The sequence below is a fragment of the Nomascus leucogenys genome, chromosome 14 (genome assembly GCF_006542625.1).
Source record: "Nomascus leucogenys isolate Asia chromosome 14, Asia_NLE_v1, whole genome shotgun sequence".
In the NCBI taxonomy this organism is placed as follows: Eukaryota; Metazoa; Chordata; class Mammalia; order Primates; family Hylobatidae; genus Nomascus; species Nomascus leucogenys.
The window spans coordinates 70,498,049-70,523,259 of record NC_044394.1 but is presented as its reverse complement, the minus strand read 5'-3'; the positions used below and the strand labels follow the sequence as shown (position 1 = coordinate 70,523,259).

Here is a 25,211-nt window from a genome sequence, read left to right as displayed (position 1 = left end):
AAAAGAAAAAGGTAATATTTGCATATAACCTATGTACATCCTCCTGTGTACTTTAATCTCTAGATTACTTATAATACCTAATACAATGTAAATGCTCTGTAAATAGTTGTTACACTGTATTTAGGGAATAATGATGGGAAAAGTCTACATGTTCCATACAGATGCAGCCAACCATTTGTTTTTTTTTAATATTTTTGAGCTGTAGTTGGTTGAATCCACACATGTAGAACCCATGGATATAGAGGGCTGACTGTACAATATTGAGAATTCCATTCTTAAAAAATAAGTAAATGCCTTTTATTTATTACCATTTATATGATTACAAATATTATCTCCCAGTTTGTAACATTTTACTTTCTTAATGGAGTCATGATGAATAAAAATTCTTAATTTCAATATAGATAAAAATAACAAGCCTTTTCCTTTTAGTGGTTATTGCCTTTGTGTCTTGTTTAAGAACTCCTTCTCTAACCTGAAATCATAAATGTATTCTCTTATACTGTCTTCTTAAAGCACCACAGTTTTGCATTCCATATGTCTTCAGTCCACCTAGAATGAATTTCAGTGAAGGATGGAACAGGAATTCAATCATTTTGTTTTCTATTTGTCTTAAGCTGTCTCTCAGCATTATTCGTGGAAAATAACCTCTTAATGGTGTTAGTTTCCTTTGCCTAGTTTGGCATATAATAGACCTCTATGAATGAATTTGAATAAAGGATAATATTTTGGTAGTGTGAAACTCTTTCTATAGGTTCCTTGTGGTTTTCAAATATATTGTCTAATTTACTAGTTGGTTTTTTATTCTGTACACCTTACGTTCTGTTTTACTTAATTATAAGGGCCTCTCATTTACTACTGAAATCCTATCGGCACTAAATAAATATTTGTCGAATTTTCTTTACATCTATTTTAAATTTCCTTTTATTGTAGTGGTCTTTACAGTTATGAGACTTGCTTGATACATTTTCTTGAGCTCTTTGTCTTAGACTGTGTTTCTTAACTCTAACATAACATTATAGTCACCTGAAGAGATTTTAAATGCTACCTGTCGTTTGGGCTCTACCCCGGCCCAGTTAAAGTAGTATTTTTAAAGTTTCCCAGTTGACTGTTGTGTAGTTCAGGTTGAGAAGCACTGGTCAGAGACCTGACTGGGTACTTTTGGTTCTTCAGATTTCTCTTAGGTACATTTTTCTTTTTTGCAAAGCCCCTTTTGATTTTACAAGTTTAAAAGGAATTTCTGTTTTTGACAGATTTTATGAAACTTTTACTCTTTGACATTTAAAAACATACATAGAAAGTTTCTGAAGATTGTTACATAAGTGTTATTTATGGCTGAAATTTTTTGTCCTATCACATCTTGTATTCCGTGCAATCAAATTCAACAGATATTTATTATCCTTTGTGCCAGGCATTATGCAAGGGCTTGGTGAATAAGAGAAGGTCTTTGACTTTCTGGAGCTTATAGTCTATACTTGTAAGTAATCATAAGTATAATGAGCTCTCCAAAAGAGGTGGGGGTATAGGGTTCTGTGCAGTTGTACTGCCTGGAGGGTTGAACCTATTCTGTGAGTCAGGGAATGTCTCCCTGAAGTAACATTTAAGCTGAGACTTTAAGAACAAGTTCAGAAAACACATTCTTTAGATAAACTGGACTTCTTCAAAATTAAAAACTTTTGTGTTTCAAAGGACATTATCGGGAAAAGACTTTCTTGAATGGGAGAAAATATTTGCAAATCATGTATTAATAAAGGGTCTACTACTGTCAGAGGATATAAAGAACTCATACAACCCAACAAACAGACAACTCAATTAAAAAATGAACAGAAGATATGAATAAACGATTCTCCAGAGGAGTTATACAAATGACCAACAAGCACAGGAAAAGATGTCCAACTTCGGCCGGGCGCAGTGGCTCACACCTTTAATCCCGGCACTTTGGGAGGCTGAGGCAGGTGGATTACCAGAGGTCAGGAGTTCTAGACAAGCCTGGCCAACGTGGTGAAATCCCATCTCTACTGAAAATGCAAAAATTAGCCGGTTGTGGTGGTGAGCACCTGTAATCCCAGCTACTTGGGAGGCTGAGGCAGGAGAATCACTTGAACGCTGGAGGCGGAGGTTGCAGTGCGCTGAGATTGTGCCATTGTACTCCAGCCTGGCCAACAAGAGCGAAACTCCATCTCAAAAAAAAAAAAAAAAAAAAAGTCCAACTTCACTGGGCATTAAGAAAATGTAAATCAAAACAGTGAGATACCACTTCACACTCAGCAGACAGCTATCATAAAAAAATTAGAAAATAACAGGTATTGGTGAGATGTGGTAGAAATGGTAACCAAAAGGTGTAAACAACCCAGATGTCCATTAACAGCTGAATGGATAAACGAGTTGTGTTATACACATATTAAGGAATAATATCCAGCCATAAAAAGGACTGAAGTACTGATACATGCTGCAACATGGAGGCACCTTGAAAACATCATGTTAAATAAATACAATAAAAGAAACCAGAAACGAAAAGTTAACACATTGTGTGATTCCTTTCATATTCAGAATAAGCAATCCCATAGAGATAGAAAGCAAATTAGTGGTTGCCAGGGAACTAGGGAGGGGGAGATAGAGATTATTTAAAGGGTATAGGGAGGTGGTGGTTGTATGACATTGTAAATGCACTAAATGCCAGTGAATTGTACACTTTAAAATGGTTAATTATATAAATTTCACTTCCAAAAAATGTGCATAAACCTGATTAGATTTTTAAAACTTGTATGACCATACAGTTTTAAGTGCTTAAGTATTTCTTCTGAGTGGAGTTGGTCAACCTAAATAACAAGCAGAGAGAGGTTCCCTAGATGAAAATGATGGTTATTTGGCAACAGCATTGCAGTGGGAATGTACTTGCCATGGTAAACTATGTATATATTCAAGGACGTAAAGGAAGACAAAGATTTTTAAAGGGAAAAGGAGGATTTTGTAATTGTTTTGAAATGATTATGATTGGCTACAGAGGTCAATAACAAGAGTGATGCCAGTCCAAGGTTGGACAGGCAGTTGCTGGGCAGATGTCCTTGCGGAAGTATTTTTTGTGTAATATTGCAGTGCCTTTGAGCAAGCAAGGCTGTGGTTTTTGCAGAGTCTTTTGTGATAGGTTTTGTTTAGTTATACAAGTGTGAGAACCCTCTTAGCCTTTCCAGCTCTATATGTCAGATTTTTTAATACACTAGTGACTTCATTTTGATTCTGACAACTTTCACAAATTATTACAATTGTTGTTGCATAACAAATATTTTACAGATTTTGTTCAATATTAAACATTAAAAATGAAATTTATTGGAAATACATCTTCTAATGGTACAGACTTTTAAAAAATGCCATTTAGTCTGTATGTCCATAGATGACTGCTACATGAATGAATGCTACAAAGGTTCAGCATAAATTCTATTCCTATTTTATGATTTATTAGACTCAAGTGCTGAGAAACCTTGTTGATGTAATAAAATGGTAATGGAAGGAGTTTAGTTATAGCAGTGTCACTCAGTTTTTTGAGCTTCTGAGTCATGTACTAAAAAGCACATAGTAATTTAACATAAAATTGACTTTTAATGATTAATTGACTCATAACTCAGGTTTTCCTTCAGTATTTTTGAAACGTGAAGAATTGGAAAACAGTTCACTTGCATAACAATCTGGTAATCATTAGAGTAATTTACTTTCTCAACGCCTCCACCAGCATTTCCAGCCCACCCTATGTTTAGTGCTTCAGAAATTTTTGCCTGTCAGGGAACTACCATGTTAATAAGAGACAAAGGTTAGGGGAATGTTTGTCTTTTGTAAAATGGAAAAGCATTATTGTTAAAGGGAAAAAGGGAAAGATGAGTTCTCATGACACAGGCAGAGTAGTTTTTGAAATGATTACCTGTGAAAGATGAAAATTTTCTGATGCTCTTAAAGCTAACTGTGCACTTGGACCTCTTCAAATCTTTGTTTACCTAGACAGTACCATACTCTTTCCAAGGTTTTATATAAAGTGCTGCTTATAGCCTGCCCTCAGCTACGAATCTTTGAATAACTTGAAACTCCTGTGCACTGTGAATAAAAAAAGGTGAAATTAAAAAAAAGTAAAATTTGACCCTAAAGCTGTCTTTGAAAATGGCTTTTTTTAAAAAATTTTGTGTCTGTAATAAATGTGGAGTTAATACAAAATTCTTAAATTAGATTGAGTTAGGAGTTTTGGCTTTTCTCATTCCTTTTCTAAAAATTTTCCCAGGTCAATGAGTGGTCATTGAAGATAAGAAAGGAAATGAGAGTTGTTGACAGGCAAATAAGGGGTAAGTTATCATTTTATGTCTTCTATTTTTCACCATCTTGGTATATTTTGCTTCAGTTCGTAAAAATAAACTGCATTTATATATCATAAGATATAGTTTATTCCTATATCAGTTATTTATAGCTGTCTGACTGATTTTGCTTTTTAATTCTGTAATCAGTATTAAAAAAAGATAATGAGTTAGAAGAAACTTTATATTTTGGAAGAGCAAAAGAAACCTCTTTCTACTTATAAAGAAATGCCTTTTATGGAATTCAAATTAAATAAATTATATATAAGTAAGAAATACAATTCCATTGTCACTGCTCTATTTGTTTATCTTAGCATGACTGTAAATTGAGGACAGTATGTTTATAAATAAAGTTGATTTTTTTCGTTTAGTACCATTTAAGGTGATTTGCAAAGGGATGGTAATATTTAAAACTTTTAAGGTTTCTAACACTTTCATGATTGGAGAAGAGTTAATATCATAAAGGTATCCCAGTATCACTTTCTTTAAAAAGAATTGGAGAGGGAAATTCCACTCCCAGCCATGAAGGAGTAATTGCTTTTCAACTTGTATTCTCATCGTAAATAAAAATTTGGACAAAGCAAGAGAGAAAAAAACTGGACAAAAATCTGTGAAACAGCTGTTTTCAAACATTGGACAGCTGGCAGTACAGGGTTGTGATCACTGAGAGAATAGAAGCAAAGACAGAGAGCCTTAATATGACCCTGTCATTCTGCTTGGAGATACTTTCTGGATTATAACCCATGGAAGGACATTCCAGGCACAGCATAGTGGTTTCACTGGGTTGAGAATAGAGATAAGGGTTCAGGGAGTGGCTGGAATTTGTGGGGCAGAGTATCAGAGAGAAGGGAAATATTCAGAGAAAGAACTTCAAATGTCTCAATAGGATCCATTGGAGTCTTTGGCTGAATACTAAGCTGTGCATGCTTAGAGTGAAATTTCAAGAGACTGGGCAAAGAACAATTACTAGGAACAGAACAACTACCAGGAAGCTGTAAGCTGAATAATTCCTAGAGCTAATAAAGGATTGAGAAGTGGTTGAGCTCTGATCAGACACAGAAAAGAGACTTTGTTGAACCTCTGGGATGTTCAGTAGAGACCTCAGAAGAGTCACACCTTAATAATAAGGATCAGGTAGGTAGTCCTAGAAAAAAGGCTACCACAAGCCCATACCAACCAACCAACAAGACTTAAAAGACCTGAAGGCTGATTTGCAGGTAATTTGACTACCTGCCAAAGTAAAGATTAACACTCTAAGGGAAGACTACAACATTCAGACACCCAACAATGAAACATATACAGTGGCCAGCATCCAATGAGATACTATTATGAAGAAGCAGGAAAATGTGACCCCGAAACAGGAGAAAAGCCAGGTGTAATAGAAATAGATTAAAAAAAAAACCCAAAACCCCCACAAAAAAACAGATGATTGAATTCGCAGTCAAGGATTTTTAAGCAGCTATTATATGTTGAGATTAAAGGATAAATTAAACATAAGGAGGAGATAAATTCAAAATACAGAAAAGAACAAAATGGAATTTCTAGAGTCCAAAGATCTGAAATGAAGTGAAATTAAATGAAGAATCACTGAATGGGTTTAACAGCAAATTAGACACTACAGAAAACAAGATCAGTGAAATTGAAGATATACAAAATACAAAATGTTCAAATGAACATTTCCTTTGAGTATCCTGTCAGCAACCCAAATATTTCAGATTTTGGATTTTGGATTTTCTGATTAGGGATACACAACTGGTATGATGCAAACATTCCAAAATCTAAAGCCTGAAAGACATTTGGTCCCAAGCATTTTGGATAAGAGATATTCAACCTGTAATACAAATTATCCAAACTGTAGTACAGACAGAAAAAAGAAAAAAAAAAAACCACAGAGCTTCTAATATCAAATGAGCTAATGTGTGTAATTTGAGTCTCAGGAGGAGAGGAGTCAGGAAGGATCATATGAAATTGTAGCTGAATGTTTTTCAAACATGATGAAAACTGTTAAGCTTGCAGATCCAAGGAACTCATCTCCAAATCGAATAAACACAAAACCATACAAAGGCAAAGCATAATCAAATTACTGAAAACCAAAAAGATAACCCCCCAAAAAGACAAATTTAGGTCCAATAAACAGTGATAAGAATGATTTTAAAATTCTTATCAGAAACAATGCAAACTAGAATATCTTTCATATGGTGAGAAAAAACCCACAAAACAACCCCATGTTATCCTAGACTTAAGTCCAATGAAAATAACATTCATAGGTGAAGGTGAAGTAAAGATATTTTCAAACAAAAGCCAGAAAGAATTTGTTGCCAATACAATAAATGTTAAAAGAAGTTGTAGGCTGAAGAAAAATCATACCAGATACAAACTTGGATTTATATGAAGGAATAAAGCATGCTGGAAATGGTAAATATGTAAGTAAATAGAAATTATTTTTTCCTCTTAAGAATGTTTTTAACTTACTGACTCTTGAAAGTAAAAATAATGATGTATTGTGGGGCTTGTAACATGTAGAGGTAAAATGTATGACAATGATAATAATTGATCAGTGTCAAAAATAAATGTTAGAAACTTTGTAAGTTTCATTAGTGTCTCACAGCCTTGCATATTCCTTTTTTGTGCTATGCTCACTGTAATTCTTCTCACATCCATAGCTCATTTTGCCTTTTAAATGATGATCTTCAAGCCCAATATCTTTCATATATGTTGCCTGTTATTTGTCATTAATAGTAATTTATTAATTTACTCTAACATGATATCGGAAAAAGATCATGGATTTTGGAGTCTTAACATTACCAGGTTTAAACTCTGATTATCACCTGTCCTTAATAAACTTCTTTGAATCTCATAGAATTGTTGTGACAGTTAAATCTGTGAATATATGTAAAGTGTTTAGGACAGTACCTGGCATACAGTAGAGACTTCACTACTTGATGGTGATACCAAAAAAGGGGATGGGGCACTTTGATAAAGTGTGACTATGAAGTAATGTGATTGCTTTAAATGTTACTTGTGAAAGCATATGAGGATTTATCACAGAAACACTATCAGGATCTTTCATTTGGTTTTATATTAGCAGTCAAGGTGAATGGATTTAAAAAGAAATACTAGTGTAAAAATGAGCAACTGCAAAATAAATTTATGTTCTCAGAAGTCAAGCTATTGGCTATGCTTATTGGGGGGGAATGGTGGATTAAAGGTGACGTAAGGGGGCCTTGTGGCATGTTGGTAATCTGTTTCTTGATCTAGGCCCTGGTTACATGAGCGTGTTTAATTTGTGAAAATGTATATAGTTGTACAGTTATGTTTACTTTTCTGTATATATGTTATACTTAAATAACAAGTTAAAGAAAAATAATAGCAACTTAAAGCAAAATATAACTATAGGGAGTTCTCAGCTTCTCATGGAAGATTTATGGTAGTCCACATTTTTAGCTTTCAGTCAAATATAACACATTTTTGAACACTCATTATAGACAATAATTGGAATGAATTTAGGTAATTCATTTCATCTGCTCCTCAAATGAAAATAGTCAGCTTGGGTGAGCATTCATGACTATAAAGGTAGTTATACACATGTAAAAATGCAGAAAAGTAGAAAGTTAAAATCACCCTGAAGTTCGACCACTTAGAGATAACCACCACAAACACTTTGGTGATCATCCTTTTCCAGATATATTTCTGTTTTTGTATTTATACCCAAACGTTTGTTTATGAGTCATACTAGTCTTGCTGCTGATTTTTATCTATTTTTATTGTAAAATTTACATAAAATAAAGCTGACCATTTTAACCATTTTTAAGTGTACAGTTCAGTGGCATTAGGTGTATTCATAATGTTTTGCAACAATCACCACTATCCATCTCCAGATCTTTTTCCTCATCCATACTGAAACTCTGTACCTATTAAACAATAACTTCCTATTTCTCCCTACCCCCAGCCCCCGGTAACCACTATTCTACTTTCTGTATCTAAGTATTTGACGATTCTAAGTACCTCATATAAGTAGAATCAAATAATTTTTGTCTTTTTGTGTCTGGCTTATTTCACTTAACATAATGTTTTTAAGGATCATCCATGTTGTAGCAGGTATCAGAATTTCATTCCTTTTTAAGGCTGAGTAATATTCCGTTGTCTGTATATACCATATTTTATTTATACACTCATCTGCTGATGGACATTTAGATTGTTTCCACCTTTTGGCTATTGTGAATAATGCTCCTATGAAGATGGATGTACAGATATCTGTTTTGCTTTCAATTCTTTTCAGTACTTTTGCATACATAAACGAAAGTAGCATTACTGGATCAAATAATTGTATCTTTAATTTTGGGGGGAACCATTTACTGTTTTCCATGGCAGCTGTGCCATTTTACATTCCTGTCACCAAGAGCTAGGCTACTCAAAAGTAACTGTATATATGAGGGAATGTAGAAGTCACTGTGCCTGCCCAGGGAATGGTACAGCCTCGTAAAATATCTCAGAAGATCGTGAGTTTATACCTTGTGCTGATCTTTACCACAGACACCCTATGCCAATTTTAAAAAACAAAAAAGAAAACAAAACCAAACCTGATGAGCCCTGGGGAATCAACATCTGATCTCCAGAGTTACCACATTAGAAGATTCCAACATTTAGTTTTCAACAACAGTAAAATCATAAGGCATACAAAGAAACAGGAAAATATGGCCTACTCAAAGCAGGAAGAAGTAAGTCACCAGAAACTGTTGCTGAGAAAGACTAGATGGCAGATTTGCTAAACAAAGACTTAAAGCAAGTATCTTACAGATGTGCAAAGAACTAAAGAAAGAGGTGGATTAAGTTAAAAAGTGTGAACAAAATGGAAATAATGGAAAGCTAGAAAACAAGAAACCCCGAAATTCCGGAGCTGAAAAGTACAATAACTGAAGTGAAAACCTTACTAGAATGATTCAAAAGCATATTTGAGCAGGTAAAATAAAGAATCAGCAGACTTCAAAATAGAACAATTGAAATTATCAAGTCTAAGGAACAGAAAGAAAAAATGAGACTGGGTGCAATGACTAACGCCTATAATCCCAATGCTTTGGGAGGCTGAGGCAGGCGTGTTGCTTGAGGCCAGGAGTTTGAGACCAGCCTGGGCAACACGGCAAAACCTCATCTCTACAAAAAATAAAAACAAAAATTAGCCAGGTGTGGTGGTACATGCCTGTAGTCCTACCTACCCAGGAGGTTGAGGCTGTAGTAAGCCATGATCATGCTACTGCACTCCAGCTTGGGCAACAGAGCAAGACCCTGTCTATTGAAAAAAAAGAAAGAAAAAAAAATGAGCAGAGCCTAAGAGACCTGTCAGACATCATCAAGTAGACCAACATGCATTGTGGAAATTTTAGGAGAAGAGAGAGAAAGGTGCAGAAAGATTATTTGAAGAAATAATGGCTGAAAACTTCCTAGATTTGATGAAAGATAGGAATATAAACATCCAAGCTTCTTTCCCTCTGTGGCCCAGGCTGCAATCTACTCGCCTCGCTGCTGCCCGCGCCGCGGACTGCGTGGGACTGCCGCCGCGCGCCACCGCTGCCTGCTTTTTCTCCTTTGGCTGCAGGCGCGCGTTCGCCATGTTGGCCACGCTGGTCGCCAGCTCCTGACGCCGAGTGTGCTGCCCGCCTCAGCCTCCCGAGGTACTGGGACTGCAGACGGAGTCTCGCTCACCCGGTGCTCGGTGTTGCCCGGGCTGGAGTGCGGTGGCGTGGTCTGGGCTCGCGGCAGCCTCCGCCTCCCAGCCGCCTGCCTTGGCCTACCAGGGTGCTGGGATTGCAGCCCCAGCCCGGCCGCCGCCCCGTTTGGGAGGTGGGGAGCGGCTCTGCCCGGCCGCCCCTGTGCCCGGCCTCCCCATCTGGGAAGTGAGGAGCGCCTCTGCCCGGCCACCCATCGTCTGGGAGGTGAGGAGCGCCTCTGCCCGGCCACCCATCGTCTGGGAGGTGAGGAGCGCCTCTGCCCGGCCGCCCCGTCTGGGAAGTGAGGAGCGCCTCTGCCCGGCCACCCATCGTCTGGGAAGTGAGGAGCGCCTCTGCCCGGCCGCCCCGTCTGGGAAGTGAGGAGAGCCTCTGCCTGGCCACCCATTGTCTGGGAAGTGAGGAGCGCCTCTGCCCGGCCGCCCCGTCTGGGAAGTGAGGAGCGCCTCTGCCCGGCCACCCACCGTCTGGGAAGTGAGGAGCACCTCTGCCCGGCCGCCCCGTCTGGGAAGTGAGGAGCGCCTCTACCCGACCACCCACCATCTGGGAAGTGAGGAGCGCCTCTGCCTGGCCACCCATCGTCTGGGAAGTGAGGAGCGCCTCTGCCCGACAGCCCCGTCTGGGAAGTGAGGAGCGCCTCTGCCCGGCCACCCATCGTCTGGGAAGTGAGGAGCGCCTCTGCCCGGCCGCCCCGTCTGGGAAGTGAGGAGAGCCTCTGCCCGGCCACCCATTGTCTGGGAAGTGAGGAGCACCTCTGCCCGGCCACCCACCATCTGGGAAGTGAGGAGCGCCTCTGCCCGGCCGCCCCGTCTGGGAAGTGAGGAGCGCCTCTACCCGACCACCCACCATCTGGGAAGTGAGGAGCGCCTCTGCCCGGCCACCCATCGTCTGGGAAGTGAGGAGCGCCTCTGCCCGGCCGCCCCGTCTGGGAAGTGAGGAGCGCCTCTGCCCAGCCGCCCCGTCTGGGAAGTGAGGAGCGCCTCTGCCCGGCCACCCATCGTCTGGGAAGTGAGGAGCGTCTCTGCCTGGCCACCCATCGTCTGGGAAGTGAGGAGCGCCTCTGCCCGGCCGCCCTGCCTGGGAAGTGAGGAGCGCCTCTGCCCGGCCGCCCCGTCTGGGAAGTGAGGAGCGCCTCTGCCCGGCCACCCATCGTCTGGGAAGTGAGGAGCGCCTCTGCCCGGCCACCCATCGTCTGGGAAGTGAGGAGCGCCTCTGCCCGGCCGCCCCGTCTGGGAAGTGAGGAGCGCCTCTGCCTGGCCACCCATCGTCTGGGAAGTGAGGAGCGCCTCTGCCCGGCCGCCCCGTCTGGGAAGTGAGGAGCGCCTCTGCCTGGCCACCCATCGTCTGGGAAGTGAGGAGAGCCTCTGCCCGGCCGCCCCGTCTGGGAAGTGAGGAGAGCCTCTGCCCGGCCACCCACTGTCTGGGAAGTGAGGAGCGCCTCTGCCCGGCCACCCACCGTCTGGGTAGTGAGGAGCGCCTCTGCCCGGCCGCCCCATCTGGGAAGTGAGGAGCGCCTCTGCCCGGCCACCCACCGTCTGGGAAGTGAGGAGCGCCTCTGCCCGGCCACCCCGTCTGGGAAGTGAGGAGCGCCTCTGCCCGGCCGCCCCGTCCGGGAAGAAGTGAGGAGCGCCTCTGCCCAGCCGCCCCATCTGGGAAATGAGGAGAGCCTCTGCCCGGCCACCCATCGTCTGGGAAGTGAGGAGCGCCTCTGCCCGGCCACCCATCGTCTGGGAAGTGAGGAGCGCCTCTGCCCGGCCACCTATCGTCTGGGAAGTGAGGAGCGCCTCTGCCCGGCTGCCCCGTCTGGGAAGTGAGGAGCGCCTCTGCCCAGCCGCGCCGTCTGGGAAGTGAGGAGCGCCTCTGCCCGGCCACCCATCGTCTGGGAAGTGAGGAGCGCCTCTGCCCGGCCACCCATCATCTGGGAAGTGAGGGGCGCCTCTGCCCGGCCATCTATCGTCTGGGAAGAAGTGAGGAGCGTCTCTGCCTGGCCGCCCCGTGTCTGGGAAAAAGTGAGGAGCGCCTCTGCCCGGCCGCTCCGTCTGGGAGGTCTACCACGGAGGCCAGAAGCAATGTGGGGGCTGGACGTGGTGGCTCACGCCTGTGGTCCCGGCACTCTGGGGGGCGAGGCGGGTTGATCACTTCGGGCTAGGAGTTCGAGACCAGTCTGGCCAACTTGGCAAAACATGAAAAATACAACAGACAAACCAACCAACCAACTCAGTGACAACAAAACAGGTCTACCCTGGAGTCATACTCTAATTTTTTCTATTTTTCTCCCTTTCTGATCCTTTATCCCACTTTCTTTTTCTTCCTCTTCCTTCTCCCTCTTTGTCAAATAGAGGATTGAGTTATTATCACTGATCCATATAAAGTCCCTCTCTCATTTATTTTAACTCCCACCCGCCATTTCTATTCCCCGACTTCCCATGTGTAACCTTCCTAATATGTTTGATACGCATCTTTTTGTTTGTATGTATTTTTAGAAAATGTTTATTGTTTTTGTGTGCAAAAATTAATTAAAAAAAGAAAAAAAAACATCCAAGAAGTTCAGTGACCTCCAGGTAGGATAAACTCAAGTGAGATCTTGCCAAGAAAGACACATTATAATCAAACTGTAGAAAGCCATAGACAATGAGAGAATCTTAAAAGGAGCAAGAGAGAAACATCTTGTCACATACAAAGGATCGTCATAAGATTTTAGAAGATTTCTCATCTGAAACATTAGAGGGCAGAAAGCAGTGGATTCAATACTGAAAGAAAAGGCCTATCAACCAAAATTTTATGTCTAGCAAAACTGTCAGATAAACAAAAGCCATGGGAGTTTATTACAGCTAGGCCTGACTTGCAAGAGGTAATAAAGGGAGTCCTTCAGGTTGAAATGAAAGGACATTATACAGTAACTTGACGATGTATGAAGAAATAAGTATCTCCATTAAAGGTAGATTCATGGACAATTAGAAAGGTTTATAACTCTACTTTTTGTATTCTACATGATTTAAGAGACATGAATAAGAAATAAAAGGTAGTCTGTTTTTGGACACATAGGTCCTAAATGTAACACTGTGACATCAGTAACTGAACTGGGATAGAGACAGAGTTTTATGAGAGCATAGTTTTCTTACTGCTTTTGAAATTAAGCTCATGCAGGCTGGGTGCAGTGGCTTATGCCTGTAATCCCTGCACTTTGGGAGGCCGAGGTGGGCGGATCACCTAAGGCCAGGAGTTCGAGACCAGACTGACCAACATGGTGAAACCCCATTTCTACTAAAAATACAAAAATTAGCTGGGCGTGTGGTGCGCGCCTGTAATCCCAACTACTGTGGAGGCTGAGGCAGGAGAATTGCTTGAACCTGGGAGCCGGAGGTTGCAGTGAGCTGAGATCATGATGCCACTGCACTCTAGCCTGAGTGATAAAGTGAGACTCAAAAAAAAAAGAAGCTCATGCAAATTCACATTAGAGTGTTATAAATTTAGGATGTTAAGCATAATCCTTGTGGTATCCACAAAGAAACTGGCTATACAAAAGGAAATAAGAACGGAATTAAAACATTTCATTAACCAAAAAAATCAAGTAAACACACAAGAAAACATTAATGCAGGAAACAAGGGACAAAATAGCTATGACATACAGAAAATTGGCAGAAGAAAATTTGTCCTTATCAATAATTCCTTTTTTTTTTTTTTTTTTTTTTGGAGATAGGGTCTTACCCTGTCACCCAGCTGGAGTGCAGTGGTGTGACACGGCTCACTGCAGCCTCGACCTCCTGGGCTCTAGCAATCCTCCCATCTCAGCTTGCCAAGTACCTGGGACTATAGATGCATGCCACTGCACCAGCTAATTTTTGTATTTTTTGTAGAGACAGGGTTTCATCATGTTGCCTAGGCTAGTCTGGAACTCCTGGACTCAAGCAATCCTCCTGCCTTGGCCTCCCAAAGTGCTAGGATTACAGGCATGAGCCACTGTGCCCAGCCCACAGTAATTACTTTGAATGTAAATGGATTTAAAGTCTCTAATCAAATTGGCAGAATGGATTTTACAAAACATAATCTTATATTTAAAAACATATATACTGTCTACAAGAGTGAGACTTTAGATCCAAAAACACAAATAGATTGAAAGCAAAAGGGTGGAAAAAGATATTTTATGGCCATAGTAAATAAAAGACAGCAGGGACAGCTATGTTATTATCAGATAAAATAGATTTTAAATAAAAAAAGATTATATGAGACAAAGGACATTATATATTAAAGATTAAATATAGTAAGAAGATAATACAAGTGTACATATTTTTGTATACAATAACAGACTGTCAAAACATATGCAGCAAAAGTGGACAGAATTGAAGAGAGAAATAGTTCTTCCATAATAGACAATACTGCACTGTCAATAATGGGTATATCAACTAGATAGGAATTAGGTAGGAAAACAGGGGGCTTGAAGAATGAAGGCAGAGTGCAGTGGTTCACACCTGTAATCCTAGCACTTTGGGAGGCCCAGGCAGTTAGATCACCTGATGTCAGGAGTTTGAGACCAGCCTGGCCAACATGGCGAAACCCCGTCTCTACTAAAAATAAAAAATTAGCTGGGTGTCATGGTGTGTGCCTGTAATCCCAGGTACGGGATGCTGAGGTAGGAGAATTGCTTGAACCTGGGAGGCAGAGGATGCAGTGAGCTGAGATTATGCCACCACAGTGCAGCCTGGGAGACGGAGTGAGACTCCATCTCAAAAAAAAAAAAAAAAAAAAGAAATAAAGCAATTGGATCTAAAGATATATACAGAATACTACCCAACAACAAAATACACATTCTTCTCACATATACACAAGACATTCTTTAGGATAGACCATATGTTAGACTGTAAATCAAATCTCAGTCAAATTTAAAAGATATATAAGGTATCTTCTCTGACCACAACAGGATGAAATTAGAAATCAGTTTACAGAAAGAATACTGGAAAATTCACAGATGTATGGAAATTAAGCAACACATTCTTAACCAATGGGTGAAAAAAGAAATCACAAAGGAAATTAGAAAATACAGACAGGTAAAAACCAAATCAGAACATACCAAAAGTTAGAAGATGCAGCAAAAGCAACACTCAGAGGAAAATTAATAGCTATAAATGCTTACATTAAGAATGAAGGCCAGGTGTGGTGGCCTTAATCCCAACACTTTGGGAGGCCAAGGCAGGCAGATCACTTGAGCCCAGGAGTTTGAGGCCAGCCTGGGCAACATGGCGAAACCCTGTCTCTATCAAAAATACAAAAATTAGCTAGGTGCTCTGGTCTGTGGGTAGTCACAGCTACTTGGGAGGCTGAGGTGGGAAGATCGCTTGAACCCAGAGGCAGAAGTTATAGTGAGTTGTGATGGTGACCAACCTTGCACTCCAGCTTGGGTGACAGGAGTGAAACCCTGTCTCAAAAAAAAAAAAAAAAAAAAAAAAAATCTCAGATGAGCAACCTGGCTTTCAACTTAAAGGAAATAGAACAAGAACAAAGTCATCCCAAATCTAGCAGAAGAAAGAAAATAATAAAGATTAAAGCAGAGACAGAACAGAAAAAGAATAGAGAGCATTCACAAAATCCATAGTTGGTTCTTGAAAAAGACAACAAAATGTATACACCTTAACTAGATTGACTAAGGAAGAAGAGAAAGTTGAAAGTACTAAAATCAGAGTTGAAAGTGGAGACATTACTATTGATTCCACAGAAATAAAGATTATAAGAATACTATGGACAATTGTATGTTAATAAATTGTGTAACCTAGATGTGATGGACAAATTACTAGAAACATAAAACTTACCAAGATTGAAACATGAAGAAATAGAAAATGTGAACAGACTTATACCTAGTAGGGAGAGTGAATCAGTGATCAAAAATATCCTGACAAAGAAAAGCTGTGGACCTGATGACTTCACTGATGAATTCTATCAAACAGTTAAAGAAGAACTAACACCAATGCTTCTCAAACTTCAAGAAATTGAAGGGAAGAAAACATTTCCTAATTCGTTCTATGTTGCCGATATTGTCCTGATATCATATCAGAAAAATATGCTGCAAGAAAACTATAGACCAGTATCTCTTATGAACATTGGTGCAAAAATCTTCAACAGAATACTAGCAAACCAAATCCAGCAACACATTAAAATGAGTATACATCACAACCAAGTGGGATTTATCCTGGAATGCAAGAATGATTCAACATATAAAATTTGATCAGTGTAATATATCACATTAACAGCATGAAGGGGAAAAGAAACTCACATTATCATCTCAATTGACACGGAAAAAGCATTTGGCCAAATTCAGCACCTTTTCATGCTAAAAAAACAACTAGGAATAGAAAGAAATTACCTGAACATAGTAAAAACCATGTATGAAAAAAACCACAGGGACTATCAAAATAAATGGTGAAAGACTAAAAGCTTTTCCTCTAAGATCAGGAACAAGGCAAGGATACCCACTTTTGCCACTTCTCTTTAACATGATACTGAACTTCTAGCCAAAGGAATTGGACAAGAAAAAAATAGTTCAAAGTATGTAAATTGGAAAGGAATAAGTAAAAATCTCTGTTTGCAGCTGATACTATATGTATAATACCCTAAAGATTTTTCAAAAAAGACCTATTAGAACTAATAAATTCAGTAAAGTAGCAAAATACAAAATCAGCACCAAAAAACAATTGTATTTCTCTATATTAATAATAGACAATCTGAAAAGGAAATTAAGAAAACCCATTCTCAGTAGCATCAAAAATAATCAGATACTTAGGAATTTGCTTAACCAAGGAGGCAAAAGACTTGTATAATGAAAATGATGAAATATTACTGAAAGAAATTAGACATAAATAAATGGAAAGACATCACATTTTCATGGATTGGGAGATTAAATATTGTTAAGATGTCAGTACTACCCAAAGCAATCTTACACATTCAAAGTGCAATCCTTATCAAAATCCCAATGACATTTTTTGTAGAAATAGAGATATCTGTCCTAAAATTCTTATAGAATCTTAAGAGAACCTAAGTAATCAAAATAGTCTTAAAAAAAGAAAGTTTGACAACTCACTTCCTCGTTTCAAAACTTGCCACAAAGCTACAGAGATAAAATCAGTGTAGTACTGACATAAAGACAGACATATAAACCAATGGAATAGAAATAGGTATCCAGAAAAACTATGTTGTCAACTGATTTTTGACAAGGGTAGCAAGACCATTCAGTGGAGGAAAGGACAGTTTTCAGCAAATGGTGCTGGGAAAACTGGATATCCATATGCAAAAGAATTCAGTTGGACCTTTACCTAACAATGTATACAAAAATTAACCCCAAATGGATCAAAGACCTAAATGTAAGAGCTAAAACTATAAAACTCTTAGAAAAAAACACAGGGTAAAACTTCACAACATGAAGAACAAACTGCTGGGCATGGTGATGTGTGCCTGTAGTCCCAGCTACTCGGGAGGCTGAGGCTGGAAGATCAGTTGAGGCCAGGAGTATGAGGCTGTAATGTGCTATAATCATGCCTGTGAATAGCCACTGCACTACACCCTGAGCAACATAGATCCATCTCCAAAAAATAAGAGTAGACAAACTGGACTTCATGAAAATCAAAAATTTTCATGCATCTTAAAAAAGATTACCTGGCAGGGCACAGTGGTTCACGCCTGTAATTCCAGCACTTTGGGAGGCTGTGGTGGGTAGATTGCTTGAGCCCAGGCGTTTGAGACCAGCCTGGGCAACATGGCGAAACCTCATCTGTACAAAAAAAGAAAAAGAAAAATTGTATATTAAAAAAATAAAAAGATGTTACCAACAGAGTAAAAAGGCAACTCATAGAATGGGAGAAAGCATTTGCAAATCATTTATCTGACGAGAGGTTGTATTCAGAATATATACAGAAGACCTAAAATGCCACAACAATAAAACGACTTAATTCAAAAATGGGCAAAGGACTTCAATAGACTTTTGGAATTTCTCCAAATAAGCTGTACAAATTGTCAGTAAGTACATGAAAAGATGTTCAACATCACTAATTATTATGGAAATGCAAATCAAAACGACCTCATACCCATTAGGATGACTACTATCAAAACAACAACAACAAAACCCCCAGGAAATAACCAGTGTTGGTGAGTATGTGGTGAAATTGGAACTTTGTATACTGTTAGTGAGAATGTAAAATGATGTAGCCACTGTGAAAAACAGTAGAGCTGTTCCTCAAAAAATTAAAAATAGAATTACCCTATAACCTAACAGTTCTGCTTTTAGGTATATACACAAAAGAAAGCAGGGTCTCAAAGACATATTTGTACATTCATGTTCTTCACAATAGCTAAAAATTGGAAGTAACCCAAGTGTCCATTGACAAATGAATGGTTAAGTAAAACTTCGCATATACATACAATGGAATATTACTGAGCCTTAAAAAGAAAGTTCTGACATATGCTACAACGTGGATGAACCTTAAAAATATTATGCTTAGTGAAATAAGCCAGTCAGAAGAAGAAAAATATTATGATTCCACTTAAAGGAAGTACTAAGGGTAGTAAAATTCGTAAAGACAGAAAATAGAATGGTGGATGCCAGGAGTTAGGGGAAAGGGGAAATGGAGAGTTACTGTTCAATGGGTGCAGAATTTTAGTTTTGGGAAAGAGGAAGAGTTCTGGGCCGGGTGCGGTGGCTCATGCCTGTAATTTCAGCACTTTGGGAGGCCGAGGCAGGCGGATCACCTGAGGTCAGCAGTTCGAGACCAGCCTGGCCAACATGTTGAAACCCCGTCTCTGCTAAAAATGCAAAAATTAGCCAGGCATCGTGGTGAGTGCCTGTAATCCCAGCTACTTGGGAGGCTGAGGCAGAATCGCTTCAAAGCCGGGAGGTGGAGGTTGCAGTGAGCTGAGACTGCACCATTGCACTCCAGCGTGGGCAACAAGAGTGAAATTCCATCTAAAAAAAAAGAGTTCTGGGTGGAGGTGACAGTTGCACAGCAATGTGAATGTTACTTTATTCCACTGATTGCACACTTAAAAATGGTTAAGATGGTATATTTTACGTATTTTACCACAGTTTTAAAAATTGGAGAAAACACTACTGATCATAAAGCATATAATAAAGACTTATCTTACCTTTAGCTGATGCCGGTATGAGACTTATGATATGTTCAGGCTTTCCTTAAGTTGCAGGTTTTTAGAAATGATTGGTGACTGTATAGAAACTGTACTCTTATAATTGTGGGAATACTACTTATTGATTATTGGAGCAAGCTCTGGAATGCATTTACAGTAATTTTTAAAAAATTCTTAGGGCCAGTACCAACAAAGAAAGGTGTTTTGAAATTTTGTCAAGTGTAATAGGATCGTACTTTTGTTTTAAACTACTTTGATGTTGTTTCTGGAAGTGATGAATATTCACTACGTTATTTTGATTTTATGTATATCCTTCTATATGTTTTTCTATTTAATAGATACATTTAGATCACAATAAGAATGTATTTGAGTGCCAGTAAACCTGACTTACCCTTGATTTTTGGTGTTCTGTTCTAAATTTAGATATCCAAAGAGAAGAAGAAAAAGTGAAACGATCTGTGAAAGATGCTGCCAAGAAGGGCCAGAAGGATGTCTGTGTAGTTCTGGCCAAGGAGATGATCAGGTCAAGGAAGGCTGTGAGCAAGCTGTATGCATCCAAAGCGCACATGAACTCAGTGCTCATGGGGATGAAGAACCAGCTTGGTAAGGCTGCACTTACCTTACAGTCACCTCGTAATGCCAATGTTGCTGTTATTATCAACACAGATTTCTTGAATAGGAAAAACTCAACTCTGGTTTTTATTCTTTGTATTTTCTTAGTGTTGAGTGTTGTACAAATGCAAAATATAATAATGTTGTTTGTTTTCTTTTGTTAGTATTTTCTAAATAATAATGAAATCTACATATAAATCTGCTTTGTTTAGAAGTTAGAATGTATTGAACAGTGTTATCAAGTGACCTGAGAATTGAGTTGTAGGAGTAAGAGGCCAGCCTAGATGTTTGGAGGGAGGATGAAGAAAAGAGCTTTCTACCTTTGTCCTAGGCCCAGAGCAGCCCCAGGCAAAATGTTACAACAGGCTGTGGGGCTTTGGTTCACCTCCTTTTCTGCTTCGTCTCTGTCTACCTAATGCTTCCTCACATCTTAGGAATCTGTAGACCACGTGATGGGTATTCAGCATACGTGTGAACTGTCCATTTTAGATGACTTTTAGGAACTCATGATATTTAAAATAGGAATAAACATTGTTTCCTTTCAGTGTCCAGTACAGTACTGTTTGTGGTCGTTCATCTAGTTGGTTTCTTTTCTTAATTTCCATTAAATTATGAAGTAGTCCTAACTCAGAACTCTAGTTCTTTAGTAATGGCAGCAAGTGACTGTCAGATATTTAGATTCAATATAGACTCAGAAATCATGGAGAGCCAGGCATGGTGGCATGCAGTTGTAGTACCAGCTGCTCAGGAGGCTGAGCAAGGAGAATTAAGTGCTTGAGCCCAGGGTTTTGAGGCCACAGTGAGCTCTGATTACACCTGTGAATAACCACTGTGCTTGAGCGTGGACAATAAATACAGCAAGACTGTGTCTAAAAAAGAAATATATTATGGAGAAAATTTTCACTGAAGAATATTTTCAACTCTCTGTCAGATACTTCACTGATCACACTCAAAAGAAGTTAGAAGATGAAGTGTTTTAATTTATAGGATGGTGCCAAATGAGTTTCTAATGCATTATTTGGTTGTATTTCGTTCTGAAGGTACTTTCTTCACATTTAATTTTAACATTTGAATGTGGTTTTAAAGTATGCCTAACCATGAATGTATCATTAGTTTCTTTCTCCAGATACTGAAGAGAATAATCATGGGCTGGGAAAGAGCAAAAAAAAATGGCAAAATGTTTGTACCACATCATCTTTTAAAAAAATCTATGAAGATTATCTTTTATTTATTTATTTTTGTTTTTTTTTGAGATGGAGTCTTTATCTGTCACCCAGGCTGGTATGCAGTGGTGCAATCTCGGCTAACTGCAATTTCCACCTCCCAGGTTCAAGCGATTTTCCTGCCTCACCCTCCCAAGTAGCTGGGATGACAGGTGCCCACCACTACGTCCAGCTAATTTTTGTATTTTTAGTAGAGACGGGGTTTCGCCATGTTACCCAGGCTGGTCTCAAACTCCTAACCTCAGGTGATCTACCTTCCTTGGCCCTGCAAAGCGCTGGGATTACAGGCATGAGCCACCACTTCCGGCCTATCTTCACTTTTAAATGCCATGTTATTACAGCCCTAAAGTGATGATTTTAGGCTCTTGAAATACTGGATATATCACCTAGATATGCCTTTTGATCAAACTGAATATCAGTGCCATAAAGAAATAGTTTAATCTTGTCATGTTGAAAGCTCAAGTATTACTGTCTTTTATAGCCAGCTTGAAAAATTCAGATTTATTCTCAATTTTTCCTGCAACATGCTCAAAAGACACATGTTCAGTTGACCATGAAAAGCTTGTTTAAACATTTTTCACTCTTTCCTTATTGCTTATTTTGCCTTTTTCCCTCTACGAATAAAGCAGCGTATGTGCAGCCTCTTTTTTTCCAATTGTGGAGATGAAAGCAGAGGATAATGTAATAAGTCTTTATGTACCTATCATACAGAACTAATAAAATTTATCTTTTTTTTTTTTTGGTAGAGACGGGGTTTCACCATGTTGCCCAGGATGGTGTTGAACTCTTGAGCTCAAGTGATCCACCCGCCTCAGTCTTCCAAAGTGCTGGGATTGTAGGTGTGAGCCGCTGCACCTGGCCCAGAACTAATAAAATTTAACGTTTTGTTGTATTTGCCTGCTTCTATATTATATATTAAAAAAAAGCATTATTACAAAAGTTGAAGCTCCTTTAATACCCCTTCCCAGTTTCATTCTCTTCTCTCCCAACCTCTCCAGAGAAAACCACTACTGTGAATCTTAAAATTTGTATGAATGGTATCATATTATAGATACCATTCTGCATCTTTTTTCTCCATTTATCATTGTTTTTGAAATATGTTCATGTGGATAAATGTAGGCAGGGTACAGTGGCTCATACCTGTAATGCCAGCCCTTTGGGATGCTGTGGCAGGAGGATCACTTGAGCCAGGATTTCAAAACCAGCCTGGGAAACATAATGAAACCCTGTCTCTATAAAACAAGACAAAACAAAACAACAGCAACCACAATAAAATTATCTATGTATATATATATATATATAGAGAGAGAGAGAGAGAGAGAGAGAGAGAGCATGCTCTAGTCCATTGATTTGAACTACTAGATGAAATTACATTGATGTATCACATTTTATTTTTCTGTTCCCCTTTTGATGGATATTAAGGTTATTTCCGGTTTTTGCTGTGTGTAAAGGTTTAGGACATTGTATACTCAGAAGCAGAATTGCTAAGTAAATAGCTGGGTTTAAATTTTGCTAGAATTACAAAATTGCTCTCCAAAGAAGCTTTACTAATTTATATTTCCAGCAGCAGTTCATAAGTTTTTTTCCATACCTTTTCACCTTTTTGACTTGGTATTGTCAGACTTTTTTATTTTTGAGAAATGTTATCTTGTGTTAATAGTTCTCTCAGAGCTACTAAATTTGAGCATTCTCTTTTCTTTTCTTTGCCCTTTCTTCCTGTGTCCTGATTCCAAAATTCCTTTTCAGCCAGTTATCGTCATAGTAAGTAATCATTAGTCTGCATGGAAAAAACTCTTTTATCATACACCTTCAGCAGTATACATAACAAAAGCTCCCCTGTGCATTGCACATAAGAGCCTATCGTTTAAATGTACACCCATAACAATATGTTAAGTTGTTCGTTTCATATATACTGTAGCTTTACCAGAATTGAAAAGTAAAGTATTTGCTTTTTGGCCTCTGAATGTTAAGGTGCTCGAGGACTCTATTCTAGATCCTCTGTTCCTTTCCATCTTTACTCCCAGTAGTTGATCTTATCTAACCGCATGCCTTTAAATGCCATTGAGTTTTATCTTCAGGGCTGACTTTATCTCTTAAGTGCATAATTGGCATCTCCGCTCAGATGTCTTAAGGGGTATCTCAAAATTGATATAAAAAAAATCTTGATTTTCCTTCTCCCACCACTTTCTCTTCTTCCAGTCTTTCTACTATGAGAATTTTTTTTATTTTAATTTTTGGCATCATTAAAAAATTAAACATATGTATACTCTGGGTTACATTATAATTGATGAATTTCATGAGACTTCAATCCCCCATTTGCATTTTTGTTTATGAGGTTTGGTGTCAAATTTCACTGTGGCAATCCAGTGTGAAAAGAGCAAAACTGTGTAAATGTCCTTGCCGAGGGAATCCCATCTGATATAAGGATTTTAAGTAGTTTTTTTTTTTTTTTTTGGAGGTGAGTTCTCACACTGTCGCCCAGGCTGGAGTGCAGTGGTGCCATCTCGGCTCACTCAGTAGTCTTAATGGAGAAAAGCGGGAAAGGAGTCACCAGACAGATAGATGAGAACAGTATATATATGCATAGTTCTCAAGTATTTTACCTGTAGCGTAACCCACATTATAAGTGGTGTTTTAGTTCAGCAAAGTATCACATGAAATTTATGTTGTTAATGTGAATTTTATTGATTTTGAAGTTTTTTGTGTTTAATTTTGTTTTTGAAATAGTTTTATAATTGTACAATTATAGGCATTGGGCATTTTTACCCAATTAGTAAAATACACATAATTAAAGCCAACAACAGAAAGTTAGTGGTAACAGGGGAACTGTTAACATTTTATTTTTCTTCAGTGGAGGATTGAATCAGTAAATTATGATTTATTCAAGTTTCAGCATAGTATTCAGCTATAGAAAGATGTTAATGATGCATCATTTAATAAGAAAGCAAGTTGCAGAACAGTATATATAGCATGATAGCACTCTGTAAATAAGTAAATAGAGGATGTGTTTGTGTAGGTGTGTAAATAAATGATAAATGGATAAACAGAGGTCTGAAAAAGGTTTACTTCTGAGGAAAGAAGTTGGATTGTTTGAATCATCCTGTATTGTTTTCTCTTTAACTTCTTATTATGGAAATTTTAAGCATATGCAAAAGCAGAGTGAATACCCAAATGAATCTCTATGTACCTATCACCCAGCTTAAACAATTGTCAACTCTTCGCTGATTTTACTTAATTTATATTCATCCCACCTAGTCCCTATATTTTCCTCTGGGAATCCATATACATTTATCCCTCAGTGTCCACAGGGGATTGGTTCCAGGATCCCCACAGATAGCAAAATTTGTGGATGCCCAAGTCCCTTATATAAAATGAGATAGTATTTGCATATAACCTACACATATCCTCCTGTATACTTTAACCTCTAGATTAATTATATAATACCTAATACAATGCAAATGCTATGTAAATAATAGTTATACTATATTGTTTAGGGAATAATGACAAAAAGCTTATAGGTGTTTGGTACAGACACAGCCTTTCATTTTTGTTGTTGTTGAATATTTTTGATATTGAATATTTTGTTGTCTTTGGTTGGTTGAATTTACAAACGCTGAACCCACAGATATGGAGGACCAACTGTAATTTCATCTATAAGTATTTACATATGGATTTCAAAGAGAAAAGCGTTGTATCCTTCTATTCCTTGGTGCATCCTTTCAGTCCTGGGGACTTGTATCCTACAGTGCTTGGATGTGTGCATGTACATTGCCTTTGCACTGTATTTTCTGTTTCTTTCTGAAAGCAAACAGTCTTAGTTATTGGATTTCTCAGACTGTTCCTTTAATTGTCTTACCTTTCCTGTGTTCCATTTTGAGGATAATAATAGTTAGTACCTTCCTCATAAGCAGGTTGTGAGGCTCACTTCATTGCCTGGCATAGTAATTTCTGTATATATAGGTTCTAAATATTATCATCATTATCATGATCAATTTTGTCTGTGTAATCTACTTTCTGCAAAATTTCCTCAACTTTATTTTCCATTTTTTCTCATGAATTCTTTATTTTGGCTATCTTAACTTTAATTTTCAAGAAAGAGTTCTCCGTTTCTTATTTTTAAAAAAATCATTCTGTTCTTCCTCGTTGGTGCAGTATTGTCTTTTGTTAATGACAGTTGTCTTTTTGAAATTTTCTTACGT

General features: G+C 38.8%; 1 protein-coding gene across 1 annotated transcript in view; it reads left to right on the top strand.

Annotated features, from left to right (window-relative positions):
• The window catches only part of LOC100586164 (charged multivesicular body protein 3), a 57,924-nt gene that overhangs the window by 12,929 nt on the left and 19,784 nt on the right, over positions 1–25,211 (top strand). Inside the window, exons 2-3 of the mRNA XM_003268778.3 lie at positions 4,262–4,322; positions 19,601–19,780. Coding sequence (XP_003268826.1) covers positions 4,262–4,322; positions 19,601–19,780 — 241 coding nt within the window. The remainder of the gene's footprint in view (positions 1–4,261; positions 4,323–19,600; positions 19,781–25,211) is intronic.